The sequence below is a fragment of the Saccostrea echinata genome, unplaced genomic scaffold (genome assembly GCF_033153115.1).
Source record: "Saccostrea echinata isolate AGI-Se365-2 ecotype Australia unplaced genomic scaffold, CSIRO_AGI_Sech_v1 ptg000056l, whole genome shotgun sequence".
NCBI classification, from domain to species: Eukaryota; Metazoa; Mollusca; class Bivalvia; order Ostreida; family Ostreidae; genus Saccostrea; species Saccostrea echinata.
In genome coordinates, this window is record NW_026889805.1 from 19,815,931 (window position 1) to 19,838,940 (window position 23,010).

The window sequence follows — 23,010 nt, forward strand, 5'->3', positions numbered from 1 at the left end:
CACTAGTATTCAGGGTTGTAAAATTCTTCTCCTGTTGGCCTTTCCTCTTTCGATACTAAGAAAAGTAAATGAAAAAAAAATCTTATTGACAGAAATTCATATGTTTTAGTATCCCATATTTACCTAGAAAGTAAAAGGTAATTTTAACAACAAACTTACAACAATGAATGCCACAATGGCTATCAATACAACAACACAAATGACAACGACAACAACTATGGTTGTTGTTGCACTATCATCTTTTTCTCCTGTAGGGGATTTGGAAATATCTCCTTGAGTTTGAGCTTGGAAGGTAAATGTGGTTTTAGTCTCGGGTTCTGCTGTAATGGTCTGGCCTTCAAATCTCATGTCCAGTCCATTGTTTACCTAATGTAGAAATTATTAATGTACACTCAAATAGTAAACCTTCTGCACAGAAATAAATAAATAACATTTTATAATTAAAAAATTAAACTTATTCATCATTTAATTAAATTAATATTTTGCTTATTACTCCTTACAACTGACTTGATGATATGACCATTTCTCTGGACCAATCATTTTTCTTCAATAAATACTTGGTTAACTTTGATTTACCTCATTTTCCAATACATTCACCAGACTGCCTATGTCTTCTGGTTCTGAGTTATCAGTAGTTTGTCCAAACTCAATATCAACATATACACTGCCCTTTCTTATCTACAAAAATTAGGATTCATTGACTACAGATATATGTTAAACCTATCTAACTCTTCTAATGTCCACAAAACTTTTCTGCTCCCACATCAAACACACTATCAAATGTCAGATTAATCTTCCCTTTCACTTACTTTAATTGTCTTGATATGTTGGATCATTTTGGATGATATTTCCTTTAGCTTGTTCATTACAACCCTAAATAAAAAGTCAATTTGGAATTATAAAGAAGTAGTGACATACACTTATACAGGTGTACAGGTGTCTATGATTGCTGCTTAGACAATAGTTTTCAGGCATTTCAATAATTTCTGGATGACCTATGATGCCATAGACAATTGACCTCAAAATGCAAAACACGAAAGATAATGCTTGCCCACCATAATCAACTGGTGCAAGAATGTTTCTATGTTTGTAAATTCATGTAGTTCGGGATAAGCATATACCTTAACACCTTAAAACATCAAGTTTTTTTAAAGCAATGCTCGAAGAACAGACTTAACCTCTTACCCTTTAAGCTTTTCTTCTTTCCCTTTGACATACACATCATAATCCAACTTGAATAATAATGATACCACAGCAGACACAGTCTTATTTTGATCTTTAATAAAATAAAAACATATACAATAACCATAAAGCACTGGAACAGAATTTTTATAGAACTTTTCTGTCACTAAAAGGATTCTAATTTTAACACAGTCAAACCTAATTATCTCGAACTCAATGGGACTGAGAAAAAACTTCGAGATATCCAAGGTTTCGAGATATCAGGGTAAAATACTTAAAGAATAAGAGGTTGGGGCTTCCAATTCACTTCGACATATCCATCGTGTTTGAGCTATCGGGGTTCAAGATACCGAAGTTCAACTGTACTTACTGCATCCAATGTCTTGAGCTGGACTGGAGACTTTTCTCTCTGATCCGGTTAATTTGTTTCCGAGGCCATCCACACACCAGCACCTGTTGGTGACCGTGTCACATTGCTGTGGAGAAAACTCTCCCCTGACATCACACACAGATATGGGTACGGACTCCGATACTTTATAGTTATACATCTCCTTCATCAAAGCTTTGCGCTTTTCTTGTGATCTTCTCATCTGGCAAAGTGGGGTTACTATCAAAATTGATCAAGATCATTGAAATACTGGTTAATTCTTAGAAGTGTGAGATTTAACTTCATGAGGTAGTGTACATCACTTTTAATTTGTGAAAAGTTTATTTTCACATAATTAAGCATTCTCGCATATATTTTTATTGGTATAGGACATATACGGCAATAATCAGCATTCGTGTCTTGCTTATAAATACCAAATGTTATCTTGCAAAGATGTTATCTACAGTATGCATGCATTAAAATCTAGGCTTTTCCACTTGCTATTTTCCTGAAATATGAATTTTCAAAAGTAAGTGAAAATACCAGAATTGCAGTTCACTGGAACATTGGAGACCAGGTCAAAGAACATGACTTCGCAGGTGCATGGGTGGATCTGACACTGAGCAGCAGGAAATCGACGACACACCTGGTCTGAACAGCTGGTGATGCAACTTTTAGGTCCGCTTCCATTACAGATGGTGCCTTAATATGTAAACGTGAATCTTTACTCATTAGATGGCTATGATATTCCAAAATAAATTCCAATACTATTTTTCTACTGCAAAAAACTTTAATTTACATACAGATAAAAACATCAAGATCTACATTCTTGGTAAATCATTGGAATCACTTTCACCTACCTATACACTTAGATCTACACTCCCACTGACTTTTGTAGTAATTATCTTCCCCGTCACACGGTGAATACAGAAAATGTTCACACTTCTTGGTCTTATGATCAAACACCCAGCGCTGTTCTAGATTCCCACACCCTCGTTTATTGCGAGATGTGGAAATGGGTATCTTAAGTGCACATTTATCAACTACGAAAAAAAGTTTTAAAATCATCAGAAGAGTGGATTGCAAGATAAAATATTTTTCAACACTATGGTAAAACAGCAAGTTTTTATAAAGATTAGGAATCTTTATTAAAGTTTAAAATTTTGACATATTCATTACAAAAAAAGGCATATTGATCATGTATGAGGTACATGTAATACATGAAGTTAGATCTGGTTACCATTGCATGTGACTGGTTTGTTATTGGTGTCAACAAAGGAGACCTTGCACTTATTACAGGGATCTACCACACAGGTGACGTCACTCTTCCCCTCACACTTAGCTGTTTCACATTCATTTTTATCACACAACACAGGAGTACTGCCATCAGCACATACTGAAATATTACAGAATGTGATTACTGAGGGCACTCAACATTATTATGTCATTTTTTAAAGCTCATAATTCTATTGCATTATAATTCTAAGTAATCATGTTCTGCGATGTTTATTTATCCACAGTAGCTATAGCTCTGTGTTATTTAAGTTCGTAGCTTCTTCTGCATGATAATTCTGAGTAATCATGTTTTGCGATGTTTATATATCTACAGTAGCTATAGCCCTGTGTTATTAATCCACATACCTGGAACTCTGGAGACATCACTGGTACCTGTCACACCTGTCACTGAAGAAAAAAGAAAATGATAACTTTAAAATAAACATAAACCAAAATATTTTCATAAGGATCTGAATATTCTTCAAAATGTCTACCTGATTTATAGCAGGGTGGTTTGCCTACTCTCATGGTGTTAGGCTGCATGACCCCGATATCATTGACGCACCAACATAGAGATCCCTGACACTGCATCGGCGCAAACCGTCCGTTGTCCAAACAATCTGGCACAAAGTTACCATTCACAACAGGTGGTACTTTATCAGCTGTGGAAATGTCAACAGTGGAAACATAAATGATGAAACTGCTCACTCAAAGAAAAAGATCATAACACTCAGCACTACCTTATACTTGTATAATAACTTCATGAAATTAACACAATACAAAAAGGTAATTGACATAAAAATGTAAACTTACAGATACATTTTGCTTCAGTACCACTGACAGGTAAACAGATGGTGCCTGCTGCACATCGGATTTTCTAAAAATGAAAATAAAGAATATGGTAAACATGTCTCAATACTAGAAATGTATGGAAATGGACTAGATAAATGCAGAAATGTTGACAGTATGGAAACACTGTTTAATTTGATTTTCATCATCCTGATACAGAAAAATCGCTCGTATAGGATGGTCAAAGTTTCTACTCTCTTTTCAACCTATTAATTTAACCAGAGAGAATAAAACTGAAAAGTACTACAGCTGTTTAAAAGAATTCAAAACACAAGTGGGAAATGGACCAAAATGCTCACCCAATTAAGTCACATTATAAAGTGAATACATGCATGTTTTTAGGGATGGCAATCGAAATACAGAATTGCCAATTAGTTAACGCAAGACATTCCCACCAGCTAATCATATCCAAATACACATTTTCTTGGCATATTTTTTCCAAATAAGCTCTATTCATATACACAGGTAGACTAAAAAAGATTTTAGTAATATTCTTTTTATGCTTGATCAGAAAACTATACATTTTTATTTCAATAGACAAGAAAAAAATTAAGAAAAACCATTAAAAATGCCTGAAAAATCAGTGACATTGATTAAATTAATTTTCAACCATTTGTAACACAAGTTCATTCTTCATTGTCACCATAATCAGAACTAAGTCTGAACTACTGTAAACAGGCAAATATTTGCCCCCGTTTTATTTTTTCCCCTTTCACCCTTATCAAAATTGAGCAAACTTAAAACAAGGCGAATTAAAAAAAAAAAACGGCATCATTTCTGAAACAGAACTGTGTCTGGGAAACCGTGATTCTATACTTTCAGATTCTTGCATATTTATTTGACAAATCAACCTCCTGTCTTTCTTGAGAAAAGTTTTTTGTATGTTTCCCTAGCATAAAATCAAAAGCCTGAAAGGCTTCAATGGTGTCCAAACCATCTTATAAGCAAGCTAAGGGTTTTCGGTCCGCTTCGCTCTCCACAAACGTTTGTGGAGAGTGAAGCAGACCTAAAATCCTTGGCTTGCAAAGATGCAATGAAACAAGAAAAACAATATTAAAAGTTCTTTTGAATAAAATTAAACAAAGTATTACAATTATAGGTGTAGGGCTTTATTCCATAGTCCCAATTAACCAGACATTGTTGAAAGTAAACAAACATGGAAACCTGTCCAGTTGCTGAATAATTTTTCAATCTCTTTTCAGTCGGTTAAGAAGTTAGGAAGGATTTATTTTATTACTATTCTACTTGTCAATGTCTAAGCACCACTTTTTAAAATATTTTTAGCTACATGTAACACAACATTACAGTTTTGCATCTTCACTATGAGTTATGATTGGGCATGGTATACTATGAAATCCACCAATGAAGCTTGACTCTTCTACGTTTACAATAAAATTTATTGGTTGTATGATTATAAGACTAAAGATTGAACTTTAAAAGTCAATGTTCCTAACCTTCTTGTTTGCTAATTAAAGTAGTTGAGTGACTTCTAGTTTGCTAATTAAAGTAGTTGAGTGACTATTTTACCAATTTGTTGTTTATATTTACTTTTTACTCAGTTTCCTGCCAAAAACCAATGATTCAATTGAAATTCAATGCATCGCTATTTAGAAATTAATCTGCAGCAACTATCAACAAGGCCCTGATTTTTTTTCTTTTGTTAGTATCAACACAGCATCTGTATTTTGTAACAGAATTAATTGTAGATATACTTGATGCAATTTTACTTTCAAAGTCATGTTCATTGTAACCATTTTCAAAGAAATCAATGTTTTAATTTCTTTTTCAGATGCATTGACTGACACCTTTGGTCGTGTAAAAACAATTTTTGATCCCTAATATGGTGGCTTTTAACTTCTGTCAAAGCCATAAAAACATCCCCACTTTGGTCCCACCCTTGTCCCAGTGGCCATGATTTGAAAAATTGAATAAAAGTACAAAAAATAAATTTTCAATTGATTTTTTTTCTGTCCAGTGGTTCTTAATGAAAAAGAATTAAATGACTTTTTACAGGAACAAACTTCAATTCCCTTAACCCAGTGATATTTTGTTGCAAGTTTAGTTAAAATTGGCCAAGTGGTTCAGAAGAAAAAGGAAAGTTTATGAGTATACATTCATACATGCATACATACTGGAAAAACTCAGAAAAGTTCACTTGAGCCTATTGTATGAAATGAGAATGATATCCTACCTCGCATGGTGCAGCCTGCACATCTTTAGAGCCTGCATGATAAATCATATTTGTCATTACAGAAAAGCATTAGAATTACATTATCATTGATAAGACTACTTCCTGACCAAATTTAGATCATAGAAACAATTAATGTACTAAGTGCTCATAAATCTCTTATTCTGTATATAATAAAGCCGGATTACTACAGTACTTAAAGTCCTATTGACAAGGTCGACAATACTAGTACTTACTACAGGTACTGAGGCACTGTGTAAGGGTTAGGAAGCGATTTCTGTTTCCTTCACACCCTCCATAGACAAACTTCTCACACTTGTTGCTGGTAATGTTGTAGAAGTACATGTGGATTCTGGCTCGACATCTGCCTGGATCTGGAGTAGGCAGGCACTGAGGAGGAAGTCCAGCTACAAACAAGACCAACTCACATATACAGTGTTCTAGCAAGACAAGATGCCTACACTTCACAGTTTATATTAATGAAGAATTTTAATACGGTTAATATAAATGGTTCAAAATTTTGAAAGTGACGCCATACAAGTATGAACAATTAATCCAAGGACAAAAAAAAATGGTTGGTCAAATCATCAAATGAACACTTATGATAAATATTTGCTCCTGTGCATAATATGACAACCCCCCCCCCCCCCCCCCCCCCCCCCCGAAAAAAAAATACAGTACACATAATGAACTTTCAACACATTGAACATACATAATTTTCTTCACTCTTACCTTTTGAGCAAGCCCTCTCACAAGCTTTCTGAGATCCAAAGTTATTTTCATTGCCTTTACATCCTCCATACACAAACTGTTCACATGTGTTACTGGTGGAGTTGTAGAAGTATCTGACCATACGACCCCTACACGGTCCAGTTACAGGGCGGTGGGCACAGGCAGTCTGGTGGGGCAATACTGGGAATGGATCAGGATAAACAATTAAAACAACTTATCATTTCCCTTCATAACTACATGTATACTCTGTGTAACCATAAATAGGAAACAGTTTTCAATTCAACCTTATGTTTGGTTCAGGTATTTCACTTTTAGCAATTTAAAAAAGCTTAGTAATGAAGCTTAAACAAATCAACAACTAAAGTATGTGTACTTTTTGGGGTGTACATATTTAAGATTCATATTAAATAACCAGTATCTCACCACTAATAGGAACCTGGCATTTGTTCAGACAACATTTACTGGTTCCCTGACAATCGTTATCTGAGGTACAGTCCTGAGTCTGAGCCTTGACAGCTGTAGGATGCAGTCCTAGACACTCCCCAGCCTTACCGGAGGATATCACTCCTACACAAAAAAAAAAATTACAGGTTACATTATTCCTGCCATAAGTAATAATTGATATGTTATCTATTACTCCCAACTGCTTTTAAAAACAAGACATTAAATTATATAAGCCAAACGTAATATAACTAAAATTTTCTTGTAAAATTTCAAGATAACAAAACAACATTGACAGCTTACTTTCTGCAGTAGGAAGGACACCCTGGGGTTCATTCTTCTTCACTTGTCCCAGGTACTGCCTGGTGAATCCTACATCTGTGTCCATCCAAAATGTACTCAACGAAAGGGCCTTCAATCTCATCTTCTCACATCTACTTAAACCTATGTAGGGACATAATGTAAGAAAGGCTCATTAAATTGTATAGAAAAGCCAGGAACATATTTTTTTTTTGTTTACTCTCTCTCTCTCTCTCTCAAAAAAAGGGAAAATCTGAAATCTTCATTGAAGGGTTACCTGAGAAACAATTCACTAGCGTGTTTTTGTCATCATAAAACTCGGCCTTACAGCCACCACAGGGATTGATGCGACACTTAGCAGAAGGATTAGCAGGACAGGAGTGATGAATACACAGGTCCAATTTACAGCACTTAGGAGCAGCTCCGTTAGGGCATACTGGAAGAAAAGAATTTCTTATAAATTAAACTTCTTTTCCTTGGATCATCAACTCATCCATTCCTCTCTGTAAATTTTGTTCCTCTCCAATAGCTGTATGATTTTACTGACCAAATTAAAGTCACATAGTTTTAGTTGGTGACTTTATTCTAGTCCAATCAGTCAGAGTGCAGGGTCATCTGTTGTAATAAAACTTGCCATCTGATATATAACTGGCTTATCAAAACTTTTTGAAAGGTATTCACTTTTACATTTACTGGTAACCAAGTATATCTAGTATTTCCTGTAAGAATGTATGTGGCCATTCTTACCTGTATTGACAGGACGAGGACAACAGTGCCCTCCCTGACACGACCAGGTTACCTCCCCACAATCTGCATCATTGACACAGGTCATTGGTTTGTTGTCAGACATTTTCACCATTCCATTATTGGGGCACACAGACAGGGAACCTGCAAAGTCAAATATGTACACAAACTTTAATATTTAATTGTGTAAAGAAGCTGATGACTGCAATGCTTCAAAATTATTTTACACTTTTTGTTTAAGAATAAATGTTAATGTCAAGTGTACCTGATTCTGAGCAGCAGTATCCCTCATTGCAGTAATAAGCCCCCCTTCCTGATCCCTGACATTCTATGTTGTCAGTGCAAAGTTTAGGTTGCTGTTTTTCATCTAATAGCAGTCCTCCATTATTGGGACACACAGCTGCAACAAAGGAAATTGACATTATGATTTTCTAAGCTGTAGACATGAATGTGTCTCTCTATTTGATCTCACAGACTACTTAGAACATATGATTTTTTTTCATTCAACTGAACAACCTTGATTGACATCCTTTGGACAACAGTAGTTATTGACACAGGAGAACTTTCCACTGGAGCCGATACATTCAAAGTCCATGCTACATCTTTTAGGATGACCTTCATGAACCATGACATAACCCCTGTTAGGACACATTTCTGCAAAGAAAATAGAAAATAAATGAAACATGGAATTACACTGCCTTATTTTTGAAGCACCTTCAAATCAGTACATTATAATCATGAACTGATATTATGCTTGTTTTGAAAATTAGCATGTTTTTTTTGTTTTGTTTTGCATGAGTATTTGCATTTCAAGACAAAAGCATAAAAATGGAAGAATTAACCAACACAATACTGAAGTTGGATATTTGCAAAAATTTACAGTATAGAATTTCAAATAGTATTGAGGAAATCAACTACCAACACAGTGCATATGACCTTGATTCAAGATCATGAAGGATCAAGACAAATTGTAAGATCATAAGGAGCAACATATTCCAGATATCTTCTAGTCAAATAGATCCACAGGAATATATTTAGCTTGGTCATATACTTATGAGACAACAATGGCATGGTGATTTTACATTTTTAGGACTAGTGTGAATACTGTAAAGCAGGTTTCTTAAGCAGTTGTAAAATTTGGCATTATGCTTGTTCAAAGGTATACCAATAATTTTGGTGGAACTTCTTTTTTTGGCAGACATGGACATTCATGACATTGCAAAGGAAAAGTAGCTCCTCTTCCAGGTGAATTATAAGTACATTTAGATATTGATTTATGAAAAAGTTTGAGTAAAACCAATACCAGATGAAAGATTTAATGTTTAACAACAAACTGAACAAAGTTAATTTCTTTGCTTTTAGTAAATTGTATGCAAGGGTGCAAATCTAGCAATTAAAATTTTGGCAGGCTACTACCAAACTGCTAAATTATTATAAAAATAAGCCAAAGTTAGCACCACTATGCAGTATTTCATACAATAGCTTCAAATAAAGTTAACATTAATACAGTAGTGTTGACTACCTGTGATGAGGAGTTTTGTAGGACAGCAGTACTTGTATCCGTCAATGTTAGAACTCTGACAACTGTAAGTACTATCTCCACAGTCCATGGTGGACGAGCACCTCTGAGCATTACCAGCAGAGGTCAACAGGGGCATGCCTTTGTTAGGACAAAGTTCTGAAAGAATCAAGAGAGCTAAATAAAACATCAGTATGTATATACATGTATATATGTGTCCATGACCCCCCCCCCCCCCTTTCCCTCTAAAATATGGCTTTTAGAAAAATACAACAGCAGAAGCATCCCATTAGTTAAATGACAGACTTTGTCCTCAAAGAAAAAAAAATTTTAAAAATCAATTTCAGACCTACCCATGTTATTATTCCTTGTAGGGCAGCAGTACTTGGAATCCCCTAAACCTTTACATGTATAGTCCCTGGAACTGCCACACTCTGCCAGTAAAACCCCCATACAAGCTTTAGGCTTTCCAATTTCCATCAGAGGCAAGCTCTTGTTGGGACAATAGTCTGAAAGAATATAAATATACATGTTTTACCCTTTATCGAAAACCAATCAAAAATGACTTCTTCAGTCAACATTTGAATTCTTCTTTTCCCAAAATGTTTCTAGTAAATACTTTAAAGTATGAATAAGCAGTTCCAAGTATTAAATAATAATGAATCAGCTTAAGTTTAACTTATAAGGATTCTGACCTTCCTGTATTGGTGTTGGGCAACAAATCTGGTTCTCACAAGTCGCTGGTTCCCCACAATCACTTGCCACCTTACATGTCTTTGTTAAACCATTCACATTCTTGGCAGGATTAGCCCCATTAGGACAGGTTTTCACTTCAATGGATGAAACAATTATTGTAAATTTGTATAAATTATAAACTCATCGCCAAAGAAGACAAAAAAAAAAGACAAATGACATTAATATCTTGATACTATTACACCCTTCAATCTTCTTGCGATTTTTTGCAGAACAATAATTTTCAGTGACAGGTATATTTCACCTGGAGCGACTGTAGTGATTCCTGCCTTTGGACAGCAGTGTCCGTTAATACAGCCGAAACTGATGACATCACAATCAGTGTCCATATTACACGTCTTAGGTACACCATCAGACATAAGGACGTTGTTCTGGTCAGGGCACAGTCCTGGTCAAAAAAAGGAAAAGAAAACACCTGGTTATATTTGTTTCATTTCAAAGTTAATACTTGTATATAAAGAATAGATGCATTTTAGTACACTAATTAAGGAATATGAATAATAATTTCCTAAAATATAAAGAAATCGTAGGTTTTCATATCATATTGTGATACAGTCTTACAAAATTTTTCCATTTTACCTGGCAAACATTTTTCAGGTTACCTATTTGAACATATATCTATGAGAAATATTGCCGATTTGTGAAAAAGGTTTGTTTGTGTTATTTATCCTTAAAGCCAATGACATAGAACTACATTGTAGCACCTCATGCAGCAAAATACAAAATGTATATGTAAAGAAACAATTTACAACATGGCTACATGCACACCAAAGATATGAAGCATGAAAGTATTGAGGAGCACTGACAACATTGCTTAAAAGAGTCTTTAGCAAAAGTCCACAATATGTAATGCTAAACACAATATAAATACCGTTTGTTCTCTGAAAAGATAGAAACCCTTGTAAATGTTCAAAGAAAAGTTAGTATCTGAAATTGAACTGTCACCAGACAAAGACTTAATAAACAAAGTTAAAGAATCAGCACATTTCACCACCAGAGAGGAAAGCAGAACAGTGTAGACTGAGGCAGAGGCTTCTTTACCTAACAACAGACATCTACATTGATATACCTGCAGAAAATTGGCAATGCCTCTCAAAAAACTCTGACTCAGAATCGGCCACTTTGGTTAAATGACTAGTGTCAGGGTACTTTGTACATTTTCCAGTACTTTGTTGATATACTACCCCAATACAATCACTAATTGTATTACGGTCACATGCTGCTTTACATGCCTCGACTGAAGGCATAGTTCCAGAGGCAACGGACCCTATATAGGTCACTGATGTTGCTATATAACGACGATATACACAAATTGTTCCTGTAATATAACATTCAAAGCACATTTAACTTCTAAGAAATGTATTTGGTTGACTTGACCTTAAAGCAAGTTCTTGCTTGCTTTGACATGTCACTGCTATTTTTCTTTTTTCTTTTTTTTTTGCTATTTATCAACACATATCAATAATAAAAACATGCAAAAACAAAGAAATGGAAGAATAAACATCCAATGAAATAAATTTGAAAAAAAAGTAAATCATGCATAAAAACAATGTGCATAACAGTAAAAGTCCATAAAAAAAAAATCCACATTCCCTTAAAAAACAGAAGTTTGTTTTTCACTGATAATTACCCTCATTCAGTCTTGTGGGACAACAGTAACCATTTTCACAATGGAAAGTATCACTAGCACATGCCATCTCACCATCACATTGAGTCGTGGATTTGTAGCCATCAACTTTACACTGATATTCTGAGGAATCTGAAATTGTATAGAATTATCTCCCCTTTATCTATCAACAATAAACTTGCATTAACTAATATTTTAAATATTATCTCTTGGATATTTAAAAGAAGTGTTGTTAAATTAAGATCTTTCTAAGTTTTGGTTGGTGACATTACATACAACCAGGTTCTCCACATACTGAACCCAGGGTTTCCTTTCAAATTAATTTTGTTTGAAGAGTAAAATAATTATAATCTTTACAATAAAAAAGTCCTGGCCTATTATTGTAGGTAAGTATATGAACTATATATACATACCACCTTTATTTAACCTTGTGGGACAGCAGTAGCCATTTTCACAATGGAAAAGTCCACTGGCACACTTTCCCTCTGTACATTTGGTTGTGGTGAGATAACCATCAGCTTTACAGGTGTAATCTACAATTCCTGAAATACAAGTACTAACTTAAACTTAAAAAAAACAATGGAAAACAGACTACAAGTCTCTTCCTTAAACATGCTGCAAATGTACTTAGTTTGGATTATTTTAGCACCTGTCTTAACCATAATTCATGTACACACTATTATGTGATTATAAACACTATTAAAAACATGTTTTTAAAAGACTCAACGTTCTTTATTTATCTACATCTACAGAAGGAAAAATAATGTCAATTGTTCTTTCTTTCTTTGCCATAGCTTAGCTTACATTTTATAGCTCTTTTAATTAGTTTCTAGTTTATAAAATGTTGATACTTGAAGAAATTAAATAAATTTTTTTATCCTTCCACATTGTGATACTTAGATAATTTCCCATGTCAGAACACAGAGACACAATTTGTATTCAAAAAATATATAAAATGTGAAATGTGAAATACATGAAATACTGCAGCATCAGTCTTAGTGTACTACAGTATATCATGGCAAGGATGCTGAACATTTCAGCCATATCGTTACACCACTAATATTGATGTTCTTTTTAAGGTACTAACTTTCATATGTTAACCACTTTAAGTTTACTCATGGACTGTCTCAACATTTACTTATATATTTGTTCTAAATGCTGCTCACCTGAGCCTGAATTGGTGGGGACATGACAACAGGAACCCTCTAAACACTGCAAGCCTGGTGGACAGGCCTTACCATTATTACAGAATGATGTCACCTGATATCCAACTGGACATTTGTTGACTGAAAGAAAATCAAACTGTCACTTTAACAGTATCATAACTAACCAGGTAAATCCTATTTATACAAGACAGTGACTGTTTTAACACTGGACTACACTTAACCCAAGAAAGGTAAGGGTTTAAGAGACAAGTTTGGAAAACATTTTTCATCAATTACTTTTGATATACTATGGTTTGCTGAATGTGGATAAAGTTACTCTGACTCCAGTTTCAGACCTTTATTCAGTCCAAAACAGCTTTATTTTTTTAAGAAAGACAGCACCATTGACTGACAGGATCCCTTAGTGACCCTAAGACAATAAACTCTTAGCTTACCTTCCATAGGTGGACAGCACCACTGAGTGACGGGATCACATATCGACCCCCCATCGCAGACATCGGCATTTGTCTTACACTCTGTACGTGGGACAAAAAGTGCATCATAGGTGCAGTGGGGATGTGCTGTAAAAATGAATGCATTTTCAAAATTAAAAAATCGTACCCAAGAGAGTCACTACACTTCCTGTTCTATGTAAACAGCCACACTTTGAAGTTGTACAAATTGTCTCAGTTTATAGTGAAACTAGAAATATGTCCATAGGACATGAATGCCCCACCGAGGGTATATTAGTAATGCAACATTTTAACACAAATTGAGAAAAGCGAGGTCAAGGTCAAAGGAAAGGTCAAGGTGAAAAAAATATTGATGCAGTTGAATAGCTTACATTAGTATGTATCAGCATATGAAGTTTGACACTAAATTTAAGAAAAGTGAGGTCAAGGTCAAATGAAAGGTCAAGGTCAAACATTGTTTATGCAGTTGAAAAGGCTACATCAGTATGCATTAGCATATGAAGTTTGATAAAAATATTTTGAATGGTTTTAAAACTGAGCTAAACACTAATTTAAGAAAAGTGAGGTCAAGGTCAAAGGAAAGGTCAAGGTCAAAAATATTGATGCAGTTGAATAGTTCTAATCAGTATGTATCAGGATATAAAGTTTGACACTAATTTAAGAAAAGTGAGGTCAAAGGTCAAAAGAAAGGTCAAGGTCAAAAAATGTTGATGCAGTTGCATAGCTCTCATCAGTATGTATCAGCATATGAAGTTTGATAACACTATCTTGAATGGTATCTTAACTGAGCGAAAAACTTATTTAAGAAAAGTGAGGTCAAGGTCAAAGGAAAGGTCAAGGTCAAAAATATTGATGCAGTTGAATAGCTCTCACCAGTATGTATCAGCATATGAAGTTTGTTAAAAATATCTTGAATGGTTTCATTAAAACTGAGCTCAACACTAATTTAAGAAAAGTGAGGTCAAGGTCAAAGGAAAGGTCAAGGTCAAAAAATGTTGATGCAGTTGAATAGGTCTCATCAGTATGTATCAGCATATGAAGTTTGATAACACTGTATTCAATGGTATCTTTAAAACTGAGCTAAAAACTTATTTAAGAAAAGTGAGGTCAAGGTCAAATGAAAGGTCAAGGTAAAAAATATTGATGCAGTTGAATAGCTCTCATCAGTATGTATCAGCATATGAAGTTTGTTAAAAATACCTTGAATGGTTTCATTAAAACTGAGCTCAACACTAATTTAAGAAAAGTGAGGTCAAGGTCAAAGGAAAGGTCAAGGGAAAAAAATTGTTGATGCAGTTGAATAACTTACATCAGTATGTATCAACATATGAAGTTTGATTACACTATCTTGAATGGTATCTTTAAAACTGAGCTCAACACTAATTTAAGAAAAGTGAGGTCAAGGTCAAAAGAAAGGTCAAGGTCAAAAAATGTCGATGCAGTTGCATAGCTCTCATCAATATCTATCAGCATATGAAGTTTGATAAAAATATCTTGGATAGTTTCTTTGAAACTGAGCTTTGAACAGAGCTAAATGCAAAGTGTGACGGAAGGACAGACGGAAGGACAGAAGGACGGAAGACGGACATGACAAACACTATATGCCCCGGCCATATTCATGGCGGGGCATAAAAAGGTCTTTTAAAAGGAACATTCACATTTAAATACTCTTTGTCACTGAAGAGCAGTACATCTACCAGGAAAAGTCTACAAATTAATATAAATGGTGTCTCCTGCAGAATAAAACAGGGAAATAATTTTTCTAAAATGGTCAGTGTATTTATCCCTGGTAACAAGGAAAAATTCTCTACTTACTGTCTCTTTTCTTTCTTGTTGTCAAACCTTCAAAACAAAATAAAAAAAATTACATCTTTTTACCTGTAACACTTGTAAGAACAAAATGAGATAATATAAATTTATTGCATGATCGTGAGGGAAACATGAAGATTTACTCAGCCAAGAAAAATCATATTTCCCAAGGACTTCGCCCAAGGGGAATATGATTTTTCTTGGATCAATAAATCTTCATATTTCCTGAACATTCATGCAATAAATTGTTTATCATACTGAAACAATCCAAGTCCTTAAAATTAAACACAAACTGTTCAAATCTGGCACTGTTCTCAAATTCACTTTCATTAAAAAAGTTACTGAAACACTTTACTGATGTCCCTTGGAGACTTCACAGATAATTGTCTTCGATTTCTTTGTTTTTTAGAGCATCCTCATTTGAAAGAAGATCACAATTACATCACTGCTTGAGAGATGTAATCTTAATAGTGGCATTAGCTGCTCTCAGGAATTTTCATTCAATGAACGATAAGTATTGCGGGAAAATGCACGAGGTCTCCAAAGAGGTTGAATATGATGAAAAGCATGTCAAAGAAAGGGAAATATGAAGTTTTATGGCCCTGTCACATGACTGTCTAGAACCAATCAGATAATGTGTTGCATAGACTAATTATAATGAGATATAACAAAATGTTTTACATACTGTTTTTACCAACAGGCCCCATACAGTGGTAACCACAACCATTGGAGCAGCATTTCTGGTCGCCTTGGCAACTGTCATCTGTTTGGCATGTCTCCATACAGCGGAGGTCTATAGCTGGTAGACTTGTGTAGTGTGGACACACACCTGGTTTGGTTGCTGCAATAACCAGAAGTCTCTGACAAGACTGTAGCTCTACTGGTTTGTACTTATAACAAAGGAAGAGAAAAGTAGCACTTGGACTTGAAACTTTGCAACAACAATAAATAGAATAAAGACGCTTGGTTTAGTCGCTTTTTGTGGCAAGATTTATTGCAATCAGACTAAAACTGTAAGAGAAGCCTTTTAAAAGAATTTTACAGAAATTTCAATTTTAGTAAACATGGCAACATCATTCATAAAAATCAAAAACCGATAAAGACAATTATGTATCTCAGTGTAGTCTACTTGCATGTCAAGTTATATTGAAATCAGACTAAAACTTTAGGAGGAGTGGCATTTTAAAAGTATTTCACAAAAGTTTCTATTTTTAGTAGCCATGGCAACACTGTTCATTGAAATCAAAAACCGATAAACAGAATTATGTGTATCTTAGTGTAGTCTACTTGTGCAAAGTTATATTGAAATCAGACCAAAACTGTAAGAGGAGTATTAATTTAAATGTATATCACAGAAATTTCTATTTTTAGTAACCATGGCAACACCATTCATCAAAATCAAAAACCTGTAAAAAGAATAATGTATACCCCAGTAATAGTGTAGTCTACTTATGTGCCAAGTTATACTGAAATCAAACCAAAACTGCAGAATGAGTAGCAATTTGAATGTATTTCACAGAAATTTCTATTTTTAGTAACTATGGCAACATCATTCATCATAATCAGAAACCTATAAAAAAGAATTATGTATTATAGTGTAGTCTACTTGTGTGCCAACCAAGTTTTACTGCAATCAGACCAAAACTGTAAGATGAGTAGCAATGTGAATGTATATCAAAGAAATTTCTATTTTTAGTAACCACGGCAACAACATTCATTGAAATCAAAAACCCATATAGAGAATTATGTATCTTAGTGAAGTCTATTTATATGCCAAGTTATAATAAAATCAGACCAAAACTGTAGGAGGAGTGGCATTTTGAAAAATTGCTATCAGACTGACAGACAGCAACACAGACAGACGACGACACCCTACTATCGCATAAGCTCTTCTAGTCTCTGTCCAGTAGAGCTAAAAATGTCGATACAAAACTGATTAATTCTTTATTCTTAAAATAAACTCAAAATCAAAGTGATACATATAGTGTACAGTCCATTTATGTTTTCACAATTGTCCAGCATCCCTACCATGACCTAAACTTGATATAAAACTGTTTCAAATCCAAAAAAGTTGACATTTCATGCAGCATTTAAAATGAAAAGTGTTTTGAATGTAAAAAAAATGCATACCCCTGGAACAATCTGGATTTCCTCTGACTTCAGTCCCTGGAATTTTTGTTCCATTTTGGAAAACACAAAAGCACATGCCATTATGATCATAGCATTGTGTTCTTTGATAATTCCCTTTAGAATCACACCTATAAAGTAATAATTTTAACAGTTCATTTAATAATTTACTGGTATTAAAAATTTTAAGAGATGAAAATTTGAATTATGATAAAAGATAAAATACATTGTACATATTATTTTAAATTCAGACAATTAATATCAAAGTAATATGGCTATGAGATGAAAGCTTGAAGTTTTCTGTGATAACTTTGGCTAAAAATTTCAATCAAAATCCATGACAAACTGACCTTGGAATAAAGACTGGGTTACAACTGTCCACCTGAGATAAGACCTGAAGAGAGGCGGCCTCTAGTTCTCTCTGACATGGGGTCTTCTCTTCTGTTAAATAGAAAGTACAGTAAACATAAGAATTGCCATTTCTCTTCTATTTTTCCCCTTCAAGTTTTTACGACATTTTTTCATCCATCTACCCATCTGAATAAAGAAATTATACCTTTTTGCTGTGGAACTCAACACCAAAGGAAGTCAGACAGCAATTTCTTGCTTATTTGTAAAGCTGAACTAGTGTTGCTTTTAGAAATTCTAACACATTTTTTTTTTATAAATACAGGGTATACTGGTTGTACCTGGAGGTGAGCAGACATGTATTCCACAGTCACTCCTACAGCACAGCTCTGATGTTGGACAGTCATTGTCAGTTTTACAGTTAGGGACATCCTTCTGTCCAATACACAGTCCTCCAAGGTTCTTCAGACTCGCTGGGCATTTACCTGGCTTTTTAACTGTACATAAATATTGTAAACATGTAGCATCCTCTGGGCAGGTTATTTTTACATACCTTGAGTAAAACATATTTTACTTTGTGTCAGGTTTTAAAATCAAATTTCATAGTAGGATTAATTTATTGTTTTTGATCCCCATTGTTTCTAATCATAAGATTTATTGCTTAGTTGATTAATTCATATTTGCTATCTTCTCCATTGCACAAACTGAGCAACAAATAGCATTAATATACCTGAAATAAATCTTACAACTCTCTGGAATATTTTATCTTCCATTTTAATGTAAAATGCATGCATTTGTCTATTGACTGTTTGTTAAGTTATTAATGTACTAAATACAGACTATACATTAACCAACAATCAAGACTTATGAATACTTTGTCAATCAAAATATTTACTAATATTTACATTTTCAAATGTCTTTCTCTGAGATAAAACTACAAATAAGGTAATAGCTTTATAACCCCATAAAGCGATTTGCTCAGCATGTGACAGAACTGCATGCTTTTTTGCTGGGTGTTGCTTAGTAACACACCTGGCGGGGATGCTAAGATTTCTTATTATTGATTTTTTTTTTTATTGAATCAAGGATCCGGTAAAAATGTACAAATATAAGGAAAAACTGTAAGTTTTTTTGGTTTTATGATGATGATCAATCAATTTGCTCACGTGATAAATTTACGCATAACGTTTGGCGTTTATGCAAATTATCACACGAGCAAATTGATTGAACACATCATAAAACCAAAAAAACTAAACGGTTATTCCTTAAATATATTTAATACATTGTGTGCAGTAATCAGTGTTACATATACATGTATTATGAAATGAATTTTATTTGGACACTAGAACACTCAGTGGCTGCACTATGTTTAATAAATCAAATTGTCAGTTATTAAAATCAAGCCATGTTAATCCCATCAATTGAGTGTATCTGTACTGCTTACCTGGTTTTTGACAAGTGTGACCACACCCATTGGAGCAGCACTTTAGATCCCCTCTACAAGCACTATCATCTGAACACTGCTCTACACATATCCCTACCATACCCCTGCGCACCGCTGGGCATGATCCTGTAAAAGTGTACAATAGCGTTCTACCATTATCTAATGATGTTTTCTATGTCAGATTTATTAAGACTCATGACTCATGGTTGAAATAGAATTCAATAACATGACCTCTTCCAAAGTGACCTTGGCAGATACTTATTTGCAATACATGAACATCTTCCTTTTTTAGCATTTGTAGGACAAATAAGAATTCATCAAATTCAATTGTAGTAAAGGTAAAAATCAATTTATGCTGTGCTAGTGAACTAAATCTTGCAAATATTAACAAAGGAGTCTTCCTCGAGTTATTCTCGGTCTTTGGTTTATGACTTATTACTAAAAAGATTTGTATTCAATTATCCTAATGGCAAAAATTCTGTAATTTAACTTGTGATATCTGTATGTCAACAAAACTATTGACTTCAAAATCATCTGTACCCATCCATCCTCTTTTACAACTCCCAATGCATTGTTATGAAATGATTGAAAAAAAAAATCAAACATTGAAAAATGTCTTTTTAACAAAATATTGAATTCAGTTACTTTGTCAAATTAGGAAGGTTTTCCCATGGCTTTAGCTTCTAAAATTGTGTATTCTAAGTTGTTTGCATTAGGCAAGTAACATTTCATACACAAGTTGTAAATGTTTGGGAAGCATAGTTACTGAGAAAGTCATTTTTTTCTCAAAGTTCTTTAAGGACTTGATACCCCACCCCTTACCTAGACAATTGTGTTTTGATTCATGTTTTTTTTTTCCCTGAATTACTTAAGAGTATTTATATGAATCATAATAATTATGTCAACTTGAGACTGACATAACTTTATTTCCTAATTTTCCCTTTCATTCCCAGCACTATAGTTTTTTCCTACTGATTTTAATTGGCCATACCTGGTTTGTTGAATGCCTTTGGACAGCATGTCCCTTTATTACAAAATTCTGACACAGAGCATGACTCATTTGAGACACAGTTCTTCATCTCAGCAGGGTTTCCACCTGGACATTTGAAATCTGAAATTATAACAAAAGGTGTGTGAATTACCAAATGTGATTACATGAAACAAGAAACTAAGCTGTGTAGGTCTAATGTTAACCTTAAATTATGATTAGATATAGGCTTGGGTTTATTTAACTTAGCAACAACAATGCACTTATCTATAAAATTTTAATACTGACTAGAATTATTTCAAATCTAATAAAGTGCACCGCAACGGCACATGATACGCCCATCAAATACTGTTCAATTATCATAAACAGACAAGAGTGCGTGGTAAAGGTATTTTTTTATGAATAATGCTACAGCCTAATAAAACTTCAAACACTAATCATAATTTTTATTCTTATACAGTCAAACTAGTTATCTTGAAGGGACCGAAAAAAATACTTTGAGATAACCCATGGTTCGAGATATCCAGGGTAAAAAACTTAAGAAATAAGTAGTTGTGTCATGGATTATCCGCGAATTCATGTAACGTAAACTTTGTTGTGACGTCATAATACTTTCGTTTGTTTCTATAGATAATAACAAGTCTCAAATAAACCACTATACGATCAAGATGTCTTTTATTTCTTTCCACAACATTTTGGTGCCGTGACCGACGGAATTCTACGTAGTACATACAATGGAAGGAAGACTAAAAGCTATACGAGCCGGCAACAGATCAGCAGTTACAAAGCTATTTGGACGGTTTTTGGACTTGAAGGAAAATTCAGCCAGTGAAGAAATTACCGAGGAAATCAACATAATTAGAAAGTCTCTCGCGCTGAAAAGGCAGACCCTACAAGAATTGAATGACCGCATATTGGATATCCTATCTGAAGAGGACATCGAAACAGAAATCGCAAATACAGATGAGTACATGTATGAATTAGACTGTAAAATTAGGCAAACTGAAAAATTTACAGAAAAAATTCCATGTAAAACTTTGAATGCCAATGCTGAGTGTTTTACACCCGCCACAGAAATTTATGATAATAACGTTAACACGTCAGCTACAATTAACTCAAGTGAAACGGCTTGTGAGAATATTTTGAACAATTATCCTGCCTCTGATCTCAATGCACAAAGTAGCCAGGAAAATGTTTTGTCATTAACATCCCAACACGCTACGAATAATCACAGATTACCAAAGCTAGATCTTCCGCATTTTTACGGAGATGTATTAGAATGGAATACATTTTGGGATTCTTACGAATCAACGATTCATTGCAATCATACTTTAACGCCAATTCAAAAGTTTAGCTATCTCAAAGCTCAATTACGCGACACAGCAGCACAAACAATAGCAGGATTTGCGCTTACAAATGCTAATTACGAAACGGCAATAGACTTGCTCAAAGAACGATTTGGTCAGCCACAGAAAATTATTAACGCTCATATGAGAGCACTCATCGAACTTCCTGCCCCCAGAAATGATGTCATTAGTTTAAGAAAGTATGGAGACTTCTTGGAATCTCATGTCAGGAGTTTAGAGTGTCTAGGACAAAGACAAGAGATGTTTGGAGCATTACTTATTCCAGTCATAATCAACAAGCTACCAACTGAAATTAGGAAAAACATTGCACGTGAGTACGATGGTGACAACATTTCACTACAAAATCTTCGTAAAGCTATCAGCAAAGAAGTCAAATCCTTGAATCAGGCCAGATTGAAAACAGCGATGGATTTCACGCAACAGCAGTGTTTTTTACCAGTGCTTCACAGAAACAACACAACGTTCGTTATTCACATAACCAGAAAACGAGAGAGTCAACTCCTCATGTTGAAACAACAGAGATGAAGAGCCGCCCATGCATTTATTGTTGCACAGAGAATCATTTTCCAGGGGATTGTAAGAAAGTTACAGACATAAGTGCAAGATTTGACATCTTAAAACGGAAGAAATTATGTTTCAACTGCTTGGGAAACCACCACGCCTCAGATTGTAAATCCCGCAACAGGTGTAAAAAGTGTCAGAAAAAACACCACACAAGTATATGCAACATGAAACTAACGAGGGACAGAGACGAGCCCACCAAATCAACAAGTGTCAATATCGTAGAAACGAGTAAGAAGCCAGAAACCACAGTACTGAACGTTGAACATCGACCTACAAGTGTTTTACTGAATACAGCTAGGCCTATCTCTTCGATAAGTCGGACCATGGACTCCATGCTAGAAGAACGTAACAAGCTGACTAACGAGATACAAAAATTAAAATCAGAGCTGAAGACACAGACACAAAGGAGGAACGCGTTGGAGAGTAAGAATGCCACCCTGTTAGAGAGAGTGTCACAATTCGACCAACAAAAGGATTTTCAGACTCGTGTAGAGAATGTGATGAAGGAAATGATGGAACAGAAAAATAAACTGGCGTACGAAAACGGACGTCTGCATAAGGAGATTCAGGAATTAAGGGGCCAAGTTGACATACTCAAAACCGCCACCTCTGACTCGGAGCATCTCAAGGCTAAAAACAACAGTCTTCAGTCACGATGTGATTACACTCGAAAGGAAATAAGTGATCTAAAGATCAACGTACAGAGGTTGGAAAATCAGCTGCAAACTTTACAGGGCTCCGTAGATAGCAGGAACAGAGATTATAGGT

The 23,010-nt window shown here is 34.5% G+C and overlaps 1 protein-coding gene across 1 annotated transcript in view; it reads right to left on the reverse strand.

Moving 5' to 3' along the window:
- LOC133173938 (uncharacterized protein K04H4.2-like) overlaps positions 1–23,010 on the reverse strand; it is a 51,810-nt gene that overhangs the window by 1,073 nt on the left and 27,727 nt on the right. Inside the window, exons 9-44 of the mRNA XM_061309004.1 lie at positions 20,315–20,434; positions 19,324–19,449; positions 18,221–18,376; positions 17,882–17,972; positions 17,535–17,662; positions 16,090–16,245; positions 15,411–15,437; positions 13,578–13,703; positions 13,144–13,263; positions 12,391–12,519; positions 11,981–12,109; positions 10,595–10,738; positions 10,293–10,427; positions 9,951–10,106; positions 9,601–9,756; positions 8,595–8,732; positions 8,344–8,478; positions 8,082–8,222; positions 7,612–7,770; positions 7,338–7,478; positions 7,017–7,160; positions 6,594–6,773; positions 6,098–6,268; positions 5,865–5,896; positions 3,638–3,701; positions 3,319–3,486; positions 3,191–3,232; positions 2,790–2,945; positions 2,410–2,592; positions 2,093–2,251; positions 1,553–1,789; positions 1,186–1,276; positions 810–873; positions 577–678; positions 160–366; positions 2–55 (exon numbers count right to left, since the gene is read on the reverse strand). Of these exons, the coding sequence (XP_061164988.1) occupies positions 2–55; positions 160–366; positions 577–678; positions 810–873; positions 1,186–1,276; positions 1,553–1,789; positions 2,093–2,251; positions 2,410–2,592; positions 2,790–2,945; positions 3,191–3,232; positions 3,319–3,486; positions 3,638–3,701; positions 5,865–5,896; positions 6,098–6,268; positions 6,594–6,773; positions 7,017–7,160; positions 7,338–7,478; positions 7,612–7,770; positions 8,082–8,222; positions 8,344–8,478; positions 8,595–8,732; positions 9,601–9,756; positions 9,951–10,106; positions 10,293–10,427; positions 10,595–10,738; positions 11,981–12,109; positions 12,391–12,519; positions 13,144–13,263; positions 13,578–13,703; positions 15,411–15,437; positions 16,090–16,245; positions 17,535–17,662; positions 17,882–17,972; positions 18,221–18,376; positions 19,324–19,449; positions 20,315–20,434 (4,667 nt within the window). The remainder of the gene's footprint in view (position 1; positions 56–159; positions 367–576; positions 679–809; positions 874–1,185; positions 1,277–1,552; positions 1,790–2,092; positions 2,252–2,409; positions 2,593–2,789; positions 2,946–3,190; positions 3,233–3,318; positions 3,487–3,637; positions 3,702–5,864; positions 5,897–6,097; positions 6,269–6,593; positions 6,774–7,016; positions 7,161–7,337; positions 7,479–7,611; positions 7,771–8,081; positions 8,223–8,343; positions 8,479–8,594; positions 8,733–9,600; positions 9,757–9,950; positions 10,107–10,292; positions 10,428–10,594; positions 10,739–11,980; positions 12,110–12,390; positions 12,520–13,143; positions 13,264–13,577; positions 13,704–15,410; positions 15,438–16,089; positions 16,246–17,534; positions 17,663–17,881; positions 17,973–18,220; positions 18,377–19,323; positions 19,450–20,314; positions 20,435–23,010) is intronic.